This window comes from Henckelia pumila, chromosome 2, assembly GCF_033568475.1.
Source record: "Henckelia pumila isolate YLH828 chromosome 2, ASM3356847v2, whole genome shotgun sequence".
NCBI lineage: Eukaryota > Viridiplantae > Streptophyta > Magnoliopsida > Lamiales > Gesneriaceae > Henckelia > Henckelia pumila.
Genome location: NC_133121.1, coordinates 98,761,659 through 98,774,370, shown reverse-complemented (window position 1 = coordinate 98,774,370; position 12,712 = coordinate 98,761,659). Strand labels below are relative to the sequence as shown.

At 32.2% G+C, this 12,712-nt stretch overlaps 2 protein-coding genes across 2 annotated transcripts; both read right to left on the bottom strand.

Annotated features, from left to right (window-relative positions):
• Positions 1-8,162: 8,162 nt before the first annotated feature.
• LOC140881015 (chlorophyll a-b binding protein 3C, chloroplastic-like) lies at positions 8,163-9,254 on the bottom strand. The gene has a single exon (XM_073285963.1). The coding sequence runs from the start codon at positions 9,025-9,027 to the stop codon at positions 8,233-8,235; it is 795 nt and encodes a 264-aa protein (XP_073142064.1). The 5' UTR covers positions 9,028-9,254; the 3' UTR covers positions 8,163-8,232.
• A 2,281-nt stretch (positions 9,255-11,535) lies between these two features.
• Positions 11,536-12,198, bottom strand: LOC140878001 (uncharacterized). The gene has a single exon (XM_073281604.1). It carries the CDS (start codon positions 12,196-12,198, stop codon positions 11,536-11,538), a length of 663 nt encoding a protein of 220 aa, XP_073137705.1.
• Positions 12,199-12,712: the final 514 nt, after the last annotated feature.

Below are 12,712 nucleotides of genomic sequence, written 5' to 3'. Positions count from 1 at the left end.
TGAAACCCAACAATACCCCTTACTCTTTAAAAATAAAATAAAAATTATTTATAAGAGAACGTACAGTATGAGTTTTTTTTTCTCTCATTTTTGTTGAAATTCTCCACAAATTTATCCATCAATCGTAAATGACTAATCCACCGATTGCAATATTGCAGATTTCCTTCGAATCGGATTGAAGAAAGTTGCTAATCGTTGTGAATTGTTTCTGGACCATGAAAATCTTTTTGAAGAATCATTATTTCAAAGATTTTAAGGTACTATTTTAGGTTTTTAAAAATTTGCAGCCAAGAAATTTTATTACAGTGTTTGATGTAGTGTAATTGTTTTTATATATCCTTTTTAATTGAACGAATCTTTGAGATTTGTTATGGTTTTATTGATTGTATTAAATTTTTGTGTTATCGTGTGAACTGTACAGATTTTTTTTTTTTTATCAATCTTTGGTTTTCCCGTCTGTGGGTGAGAATGAATCTCATTTATTGCAATTTTGAGATAGAGTAGCTGAATTCCTTGTTGTTCTCGATTATAACGATTTAATTTCGAACCGTAATGGTTTTAGTGCTGCATTATGACTTAGATATTGATAATTTTTTATCATTAAAATAAAAATAGGCTGCTTGAATTTGTTTTTGTGTACTATTTTTTTTGTATGTCATGTGTTATACGAATGAATATATGATTTTAAATTTAGATCTTATTATATTGAATGTAGTTTTTTTTAATAGTTTGATAATGAAATCTAGAAGTGATTCTTGTAATATCTCCTTTTTTGGTTGCTACAAGTAAAAATACAGATTTCTGTGATTTCAATCTTCATTGGATGTAGCTTGATGGATATTTTTGTGAACCTGAGAACAATGTGCTGAAATTTTATTAGAAACCATGATTTTTCGATATGTATCTACACTACAATTTGAGAAGTATTCTACTTTCATATCAATGCACTCTATTCGACGAGTTCACTTTTTATCGGATTGATATCCTGAGATTATCAAGGCAACTGAACGACTATTTATGGTGAGTCATCATGCTTACTGTTTGTAGCATTTTAGTAGATAATTTTGTGAAGCTAATAATACTAAATTATTTATTATTCTATAATTTTATTAAATTTTCATACACGATTTTATCTTTTTAAGCTCAATGTAAATTATTTTTTTTTTATTTAGGTGTTAAGAACATAACAAAAAATATTGGGCTTTCATAATCAAGAAAGCAATGTATGCTCCATCTTTACACTTGCACAGGAGAAAGCGGTTATGGAACTTGGCTCAAGCACATACCTTCGAGGAGATATTCCTGTTCCAGTGGAAGCATTGTTGGTTTACGCTTGATTTGATGATTCTGTGGAACACACTATTGTTTTATATTAATTTGAGTTTTGGTTGTAGTGTACTATTATGTATTGGGTTCTCTTGTGTAGTGTACTCTTATGTATGAGGTTCTCTTGTGTTGTCGTATTTGACAAAGTTTGTGCATTTGCAAAGAATTAATATCTCATATTCCAAACTGTCTGTCTTCTTATCCCGCAAATATCCGAGATTGTTCCAAATATATTTGAAATTACCCCGAATCAAGGCAATTGAAACTAATTTAATATCTTTTAGGAAGGTCGATCACAGTGGCCCAAAAATTTATCCTGAGAAGTAGAACGTTATGTGCTCAATTGAGACACATTTGTACTCTTCTAGCTCATGTGTTATGCCAGACCCCATTATCACAAATGTTCTTTTAATATTGGAGTTCAAATACACGTGTCGTATTGCAAATTGAGGTAATCGATGTCAAAATATCACACTAAACAATTTTTTAAGTTTAGAATTATATTTAATTATGCAAAGAATGAGTCACTTATATCCAATTTCTTGTATATTTGAGTCTAAAGATATCCGAGATTGTTCTAAATTAATATAGAATGATTCCTAATCTTAGAAAATTCGAAACTAATTTGTTTTCACTAAATGTTAGTGGTCCAAAATTTTATGTGATTACAATAATCTCATAAAATAAGATCATGATTGTTCTACATATTTAATATGAATTAGTTAATTAAATGCACAAAAGAAAATGGATTACCCTTGAATCATGCTTTAACTATTTCTTGTTTTGAACGGATATGCGCCTCTAGCCTCCAAACCCTCAAGACTTCTCCGAGGTTCTCTCAAAATCAAACATAGGATTATTTTTGCGTGATCACAACTTTCTGTCAGCATATACCCTAACCAAACTGGAACCAAGAAGCGAGTGGATGAGATGAAGTGTATTGACAGAGCTTAATAATGAGGGATAGGTGGTAGTCAAAGTCTTTGATTGATCAATGTCTACTAGGAGAGTGTGATTCTCATGACCCACAATGTTTGTCCTACAATCGAAACACATTGTTCTCGATTCAATAATATTTATCCCATCCCTGCGTACTAGTTGTGCTCGATCTCGTAGTCACATGTTCAAAAAAATTAGTGAAATTAGAGTAAATGATAGTCCTCAAAGATGAGAAATCATCATATTAAACAAGTTACGAGTTTGGATTTTGAAAAATATACCTCTATTGTATACATTGGGTGACAATGGACATCCACAAATGGTGCTCTCATTGGGTCATGATCAATGTCTTTCTCCTACATCTTAGACAAGAGTGGGACAAGACACATTACTAGACAAACACTTGGGTGATGGTTTTACCAATCTCTAAGGAATGAAAATTTTTCTTCACTTGTGTGATGCAGTGTATTATTGGATATTGGTGCATGTAAACATGGACATGCCTTCTTATTCCGCAAATCAAAAAGATTATTCTGCATAATTCTGATATTTTTCTTAATACATGACATTTTGATCCAAAGCCAATTTCACTAGGAGAGTGTGATTCTCAAGGCCCACAATGTTTGTCCTACAATCGAAACACATTGTTTTCGATTCAATAATATTTATCTCATCCTTGCGTACTAGTTGTGCTCGATATCGCAGTCAGATATTCAGAAAAATGAGTGGAATTAAAGTAAATAATAGTCCTCAAAGATGAAAAACATCATATTAAACAAGTTATGAGTTTGGATTTTGGAAAATATACCCCTATTGTATACATTGGGTGGCAATGGACATCCATAAATGGTGCTCTCATTGGGTCATGATCAACGTCTTCCTCCTACATCTTAGACAAGAGTGGGACAAGACACATTACTAGACAAACACTTGGGTTATGGTTCTACCAATCTCTAAAGATTGAAAACTCCTCTCCACTTGTGTCATGCAGTGTATTATAGGATATTGATACATGTTAACATGGACATGCCTTTTTGTTCCGCAAATCAAAAAGATTATTCTGCATAATTCTGAGATTGTTCTTAATACATGACATTTTGATCCAAAGTCATTTTCACTAGGAGAGTGTGATTCTCATGGCCCACAATGTTTGTCCTACAATCGAAATACATTGTTCTCGATTCAATAATATTATCCCATCCTTGCGTACTAGTTGTGCTCGATCTCGCAGTCACATATTCAGAAAAATGAGTGGAATTAGAGTAAATGATAGTCCTCAAAGATGAGAAAGCATCATATTAAACAAGTTACGAGTTTGGATTTTGGAAAATATACCCCCATTGTATATATTGGATGACAATGGTCATCCACAAATGGTGCTCTCATTGGGTCATGATCAATGTTTTCTTCCTACAACTTAGACAAGAGTGAGACAAGACACATTACTAGACAAATACTTGGGTGATGGTTTTACCAATCTCTAAGGATTGAAAACTCCTCTCCACTTGTGTCATGCAGTGTATTATAGGATATTGGTACATGTTAACATGGACATGCCTTCTTGTTCCGCAAATCAAAAAAATTATTCTGTATAATTCTGAGATTGTTCTAAATACATGACATTTTGATCCAAAGTCACTTTCACTAGAAGAGTGTGATCCTCATGGCCCACAATGTTTGTCCTAAAATTGGAACACATTGTTCTCGATTGAATAATATTTATATCATCCTTGTGTACTAGTTGTGTTCGATCTCGCACTTACATGTTCTGAAAGATGAGTGAAATTATAGTAAATGATCATCCTCAAAGATGAGAAAACATCATATTAAACAAGTTACAAGTTTGGATTTTGGAAAATATATCTCTATTGTATACATTGGGTGGCAATGAACATCCATAAATGGTGCTCTCATTGGGTCATGATCAATGTCTTCCTCCTACATCTTAGACAAGAGTGGGACAAGACACATTACTAGACAAACACTTGGGTGATGGTTCTACCAATCTCTAAGGATTGAAAACTCTTCTCCACTTGTGTCATGTAGTATATTATAGGATATTGGTGCATGTTAACATGTACATGCCTTCTTGTTCCGCAAATCAAAAAGATTATTCTGCATAATTCTGAGATTGTTTCTAATACATGACATTTTTATCCAAAGCCACTTTCACTAGGAGAGTGTGATCCTCATGGCCCATAATGTTTGTCTTACAATTGGAACACATTGTTCTCGATTGAATAATATTTATCTCATCCCTGCTTACAAGTTGTGCTCGATCTTGCACTCACATGTTCTGAAAGATGAGTGAAATTAGAGTAATTGATATTTCTCAAAGATGAGAAAACATCATATTAAACAAGTTACGAGTTTGGATTTTGGAAAATATACCCCTATTGTATACATTGGGTGACAATTGACATCCACAAATGGTGCTCTCATATACCCCTATTGTTCCAAATTAATTTGGATTTATTCCAAATTCAGAAGAATTCGAACCTAATTAATTATTTTAGTTGGTTGACATGTTCATCTTAGTAAGATTACTCGAATATATATTTATATATTCCATCATAAAATTTATATGTATATATATATATATATATATATATATATATATATATATTCGACCATAAAATTTTTTACTTGGTTGACATATTCAATCTTAGTAAAAAAATTTATCAACCCAAAAAGACGAAGAACAATGTTAAATTATACAAATTATGTACTATTATCTTTATTTTTTGTACCAAAAATACAGAACACAGATACAAATTGGTTTCAGTGAAGCTTAAATAAAATATTAAATCATCTTGAGTTTACAACATGTCTTCCTACTAATTAATTATTGTTATACTTACATCTACCCCAAAAGCATAACCATATAATAAAAATAACTCAAAATTATTTTTCAGCGATCCATGTTCAACAGATTAATATGGTCATTTATTTGGATAACATAATCGCAGCAACACAAGTTCGATTAATGTCTATCTTCACTGTCTTTTAAGTAGTCCTCACTTCTTCTGTGTCACGGGCTACTCCAATAACTCACAAAAAAATGCATTAACAAGCAGATTCAAAAAAAATTCAAGAACCAAAATAAGGTTTAAGAAAAATTTAATTTACCATAATCACTTAATCATTTCAAATGAATAATTATTCCAATGAAGTAGCCAACATTATAAAAGAAATCATATAACAAATTCAAGAACAAAAAAATGAAAATAGAGATAAACACATGAAAATAAATAACTAAAAAAATAATTTATGAACCTTAAAAAAAATTGAAGGATTTAGAGTAAAAAATCCACTGTGACAACCAAATAAATAAATAAATATGTTTTTATGAAATTAAATAACAAAACACTCGCAATTGTCGATAACGAAATCAAAGTCAAGCATTTAAAACAAAATTTACGAACATCAACATAATCATTCAACAATTTCGAACAATTAATCAAAGGAAACAAATAAATAATTTAAACAAGAAAGTGACCACAATCAATACTAGAACACTATAAATTTTGGACAAAGGGACACAATCGAGAATTACAAAAAAAAAACACAAAAAACCAATACCAAAACGCAGAAACCTTCAAATACTTGCGAAAAAACGATATTTAATCGATTTCCAAGATGAAAACATAATTTGAAAAAAAAACCTTCTAAATTTTTCTGGGTTTCATATCTGTCTTCACCTACGACCATTTATAGATTTCATTCTCAATCCAATCAATAAAAAGCATAACATTCAATACAATAAGACTAAAAAATGAAGATCGGAGCTTTATTCATAACACATTTCACAACAACAAATATAATAACAAGATCACACTTTTAGGCAGCTGATTTGAATATTATAAGGCATATTCACATAATATTTATAACCCAGTACTAAACTATGAAAATTGACAATGAAATCATTATAATCGAGAACAATTACAAATTTTAGATAATCAATACACAATTGATTGAGATGAACCACAAACCCACTTATATATATGTAAAACCTAAAAGTTGTCCATCAAATTTGTATAATTCACACGATGTACGAAACTTCAACATAACCACAACACAACATACAAAACACTCAAAGAATCACTCAATTGAAAAAGAAAAAAAAAACCCAATCATCCAGATGGAATTGCATCTAAAAATTTCTTAAATTTTCAAAAAAAAAATCTACCTTAAACTTGTTGTTTCGATGTTGGTTCTTCGAAAAGATTTTCAAAATCTAACGATTCTTCGCTTTAAACTCCTTTCGTCTCAGTTTGTTGCACAAAACATCGACACAAATATATTGATCGTCGTTGATTTAGCCGTCAATGAAGGAATCAAGTAGAAGGAAAATTGGGAAAACTTTGGCTTGAAAAGAGAGAAGAAGAACTATTAAATAAATATTTATTGGTCAATGAGTATTAGTAGGTTTTCATATTATTTGAGGGTAATTTCATAATTTCACCTCAATTGGGGAGTCCAAACAAATGACAGACATTTGTCAGGGAGCTGGAACAAAAAATGTCTTACACAGGGACTGAATAAACATTTAAGTTTCCTTTTGGGAATTTATGGAGAATTTGACCTTTTTAGAACGGAATTAGGGATAGAAACAATCATCGATCTCTAATCAGTAACCGATAGATTAAATTCGATCTTTAAATATGACCTTTTCTAAAAAATTAAAAAATATCTTTTTTGCGACCGAGATTTCATATCTGGTCTCTAATTTTGAAACGTACAATATATTTTGGTCTCAATTTTGGAACAGATTGATTTTCAGTACAAATTAGGTATTGGTAATTATTTTGATCTCTAATTTGAAACCGATAATTAATTTGGTCTCTAATTTGGAACCAAATCCAAATATTGGTCGCTAATAAGTATTTTTCTTAAAAATATATAAAATAAAATCCAGTCTCTCCCTCCGTCAGCTGGCATTCATTATCCAGGGCAGAATTCCACCGCTGCTATGCTCGATCTCCTCCGCCATCCGCCCGTTGCGCCGACTCTCCTCTCCGATTAGAGGTTTTTTGGTCTAATTTTCTATTTGTTTTCTTGTTTTTACAAGATTCGATCTCAACTTTGTTGGTGTTTAGGGAAATCTCTACAAGATTCGATCTGAACCATTCTCATTGCCTGCCCCCTTTTCCGATCAGAGGTTTATTTGAGGTACTCTCTGCTCTGAGTTTTTTTTTTAAAAAATTTTGATTCCATTCAACAACGTGGTTATGAGCTGGGATATGGAAATGTACATAAGGAGAATTGGTCCTTTCGTTCAAAATGATATATTTGCGGCTGTGTCAAACTCTGTATCAGTTTAAATTCATGTTGCTACATCTTTAGTAGCCATCAAGGGAAGAAATTGTAGTGTTTATTTGTGAGCAAACGTCTTAATCGTGACCGATCCATTGTCTTATGGTCATGAATTCTCGTAGCTTTTGTATAGATGTATTAATGAAGGAAAACTGTTAAAAGATTTTTGGTCCAAATTGGCCATCTTTACTGAATTTCCAGATGCGTAGCCCCTCTACAAAGGATAAAGAGATACTGGAGATTTCAAGCACATCCCTTGGTAGAAAAAGTTCTTCCAAAAGTTCGAGAAATTGGAATAAGTAGATATTCAGACACTTTTATTGAGTCAAAACTAGCCGGTATTGAAGTGTCCACATATATAGGAGTTATTGGTATCCTCCACACAAAACTTGGGTTTGCCCCTATGTTCGAACTTCGAACACAAAAATTCCCTTCTTTTGTTTAGTTTTTCACACCTCCGACTCCTCTCTCAAGGTTTTTTTTTTTATAAAATATTCATTTCTAGAGTAAATAATGTGATAACATATTTTTAGTTTGTTCTGAGTTAAATAAAGCTTAATTGTTAAAGAGAATAAGAACACTGGAAAAAATCGACTCATTCATTCACAAGTTTAATTACAAACGGATACATCCTTAATTGAACAGTGAAATTCATTTGCCGGGAGTGAAGTTTGTGGCGTAGGCCCATGCATTGTTGTTGACTGGGTCTGCAAGGTGGTCGGCGAGGTTCTCCAATGGACCCTTTCCGGTGACGATAGCCTGAACGAAGAATCCGAACATGGAGAACATGGCAAGCCTTCCATTCTTGAGTTCCTTCACCTTCAACTCAGCGAATGACTCAGGGTCGTCAGCAAGACCCAATGGGTCGAAGCTGCCACCTGGGTACAGTGGGTCAGTGATTTCTCCCAATGGCCCTCCGGCAATACGGTACCCCTCAACAGCTCCCATCAGTATAACCTGGCTAGCCCAGATGGCCAATATGCTCTGTGCATGCACCAAGCTCGGGTTCCCCAAGTAGTCCAGTCCACCCTCGCTGAAGATCTGTGAACCAGCCTTGAACCACACGGCTTCACCGAATTTCACACCGTTGCGAGACAAGAGCTCTGGGAAGACGCATCCCAGGGCTCCAAGCATGGCCCATCTGCTGTGGATCACCTCCAGCTCACGGTTCTTGGCGAATGTTTCAGGGTCTGCCGAGAGTCCAGCGGTGTCCCACCCGTAGTCTCCGGGGAACTCACCGGTGAGGTAGCTTGGGGACTCACCAGAGAATGGTCCCAAGTACTTGACACGGTCGGGGCCATACCACGGGCTGCCGGATGAAGCAGGTTTTGAAGCAGTCTTCCTCATGGAGATCCTCCCGGCGCCGGTGATCTCTGAAGTTGATGGTGATTTGACCGCCTTTCCGGCCAAGGCTGGGGAAGAGAGAGCCATTGTAGATGAAGCCATTGCTGTTTGTAGAAGGCTGGTTTTGCTAATTGTATTGTTTTGGAGTAGTGGTTGATTTTTGGTTGAAGTGCTAGTAAGGTATTTATACAAGTGGGCTCTATCGTATTCTTTATCTTTGGAAATCAAATGGGGTGTTGTGATTGGTTAGGGACATTTTGATATCACCACTAGATTCAGATTTTTGTATGTTTGGTGACAAAAATCTAAAGATTTGTTGTTGCAACCAATGGGAGTTTGCCAAGCGTACCATTTGATACGATGGAATTTAGATTAGTGGTGAATTTTATCTCAAACGAGGTTGGTAGAGGGGTTGTGTGTGTGTGTGTATATCAATCAATTGACGTTTTCCGATGTTTTAATTGTGTGGAAGAATTAATTCGACACTCGATTTTGTGTAGCGACAAAACGAAAAAAAAATGACAAGAGTGAAAATGTTCCAAACCAATCACAACACACCATTTGATACGATGAAATTTAGATTAGTGGTGAATTTTATCTCAAACGATGTGTGTGAGTATGAATGGATGACAGTGAAACTGTCATCTTTTGACAGCCACGTGGAAATTTCTAGACCTTGGGAAAGCATTAAAATTGGATGAGTTGGTTATTCATTGCCAACTAGACAAGGATAAATTGCCATATATCTTGTGTAGCAACTAAACAAAAAAATGACAAAGTGAAAATGTCATCTTTTGACAGCAACGTGGAAATTTCTCTACTGTGCACAGTAAATTTATTTTTTGTGGGGGTGGATCCCCTACTGTGCACAGTAAATTTCCACCATACTTTCTACCCATTTTTTGTTCATAATTTATCAAAAAATTTATAAATTAAAATTAAAAATAACTTTATTTTTTAATATGTTTAACATTTATGATAAATTTAAAATTATTTTTGTACATATATTACCATTTACATTACTTTCATAGTATTATATCATTTTTGGTAATTTTGAAATAAAAAGATCTTATCATACCAAACACATCAACGTTTTTTAGTTGTTTAAAATAAGTTCTTCCAAACACTTTACTAACCTATTTTTAAAACAATACTTGACAACTTATAAGCTCCTAAAATAATTTATGAGCTTATAAGTTGTTTTTAATAAGTTTAGCCAAACACCCTTTAAGTTTCTAATAGTTGTGAAAAGTATTATGCTTGAGTTTTAAATATTATTTTTCTAATGAAATTTTTTTACTTCTATTCACATTTTTATAGATAAAATATATCACATACAAATTTTATTTTTATAATTTCAATGAAAAATATTTTTTTTCTTGTCAAATATATATTCACTTTTATATATCATTTTTTTAAAAATATTTTCTAAGAATTATGAAGATGTCCATGGAATTAATCCAAACAATATACAATTTAAAGGTAACGTACCAAATCCTCAACGAAAGTTTTTGTTATTTTATTCACGTTTTATCATTTTATTCACACTTTTATAGGTATAATATAATAGTTTAAATATATATATTTTAAAATAATATATATATATTTTTTCTTTTCAAGATTTTAATTAGTAAAAATATATTTTTACCATCGAACATCTAATCATTTTTTTGCTCATTAGATTTTAGATTCATGAGAATTATATTTTGGCAAAATGTTATTTCTCTAATATATTATTATTATTAAATATCTATTAAATTTTGACGTATTATTATTTTCAAATTTTTTTAAAATTATGTTGTAACCAAATGTTATTTTTCTATAAATACTTTGTTCTTGAAATGTTTTGATTTTGTTGTATTAAATTAATATGAAATACATTAAATCAATCAAGTCATTGAAAGCGATTTGTGTAATAAAATAAGAGGTGAGGATCCCGCTCCTTGCCCTTGATTGTACGAGACACGGCTGATGGTGACGCCGACGATGAAAATACTAATTAATATAAAATAATATCTTTTAAAATAAATAAATTGAAAAAATATAAAATAAAATTTATTGAAGATAATATTTTTTTATATATACTCCTATTCTATATACATGTAGGTGATATGAAAAAAAAAAACAGATTTTAATTATTAAAAAAAACAGATCTATGAAGTTGAATGTAATGAAATTATAATAATTACATTGATAACAAAATTAACTATACTAAAAAAATTATTCTCATTAAATTTTGTTTTTGCTTAAAATTCTAAAATAAATTCTTACGAAAAGATGAAGAAAAATTGATAGTCGCGTAAATTAACATTTCATTAAGTGTCAAAAATATTGAAAGAAAATTGTTATATAATAAAGACATATATTAAAATTAAATTCATCAATATAAATAAATTAAATATAGTTATTGAGAATAAAAATTAAAATTTAATTCACATTTAGTGAAACAAACTTAACATATATCCAAACATAAAGCCTTTAGTTACTATTACTCTATTACAAATTTAATACATCTAAAAAATTAAAACAAATAGATTATTTGAAATTTCAATTATACTTATTTTATTTTATTATAATTTTTTTTTTTTTGAAAGAAATCTTGCAATAATATTAAGAGAGTGAAACATCGTTTAATACAAGATTTACTAACCAGAAAGGAAAATTCCCAGATTCCCAAATACAAAGGGAGGGGGAAGAAAGAGCAAATAAAGCAAGTTCATGAGCAATTACATTCGCCGAACGAGGAACATAAATTAGTTTTAGTCCCGGGAAGTAATCCAGACGACATCGAATAGTCATTGCAATATCTCCAGTATAGCTAACATTATCTACTGGTTTGGTGACTGCTTGCACCGCCAGAAGAGAATCAGTCGTGATTTCATGAATTTCCATACCTCTATCTTGCACCAAGCAGATTCCTTTATGAACCGCCACTAAATCCCCATAGATGATGGACTGAGGTTTTGAGATTCTAGTAGCAAATGCTAACAATGCTTGGCCTTCAGAATTTCTCACAATCCCACCAACAGAATAATCACCAGAAAGCTCATTAATCAACGCAGTCACATCTAGTTTCAATTTGTGAGGACCCGATTTGCTCCATCTTACTCGTGGAACTTTGGACTTTTGTACTTCACCCAGATTTAAAGCTGCTCGTGCTTCACGGAAATCACTTAGCAATACATCACCCCATTCAATATCTAACCGAGCAGGTATAGTGTTTTTACCATGAAGAATTCTGAGTCTTTCTTGCCACACTGCCCATGTACGCATCACGAAGCTTTCGAAATCTGATTTAATTAAACCATTCTTCATCCACATAAAAATATCAAGAATGTCCAAAGAAGATGTCTGTTTAAGAATCGGGTGAAACAAGTAATTCGTCCAGCATTTTTTAACCATAGGACAGAAAAACAGTGCATGAGAAGTTGAATCAAAACCATAACGGCATAAAGGGCAGAAGCCAATTACTGGAACGTGATGCTTCATCAAGTTATCTTGTGTCGGAATAATATTCCATATTGCTCGCCACCAAAATATATGGACTTTTGGAGGCACCGACATAGACCATAAGAACTTCTACCAACCTTTTGAAAGCGAAGTTGAGCTATTTTCGTGAGAATCATAAAATCCAATTTCAAGTTTATACCCAACCTTAACTGAGTAATGACCCTTGGGATCAAAATGCCAGAATCTCAAGTCCTCATTCAATGACAAAGAGATAGGGATTTCCAAGATATTTTGCACAATATAATCAGGCAAGATAGTATTTAATATATTAACATTC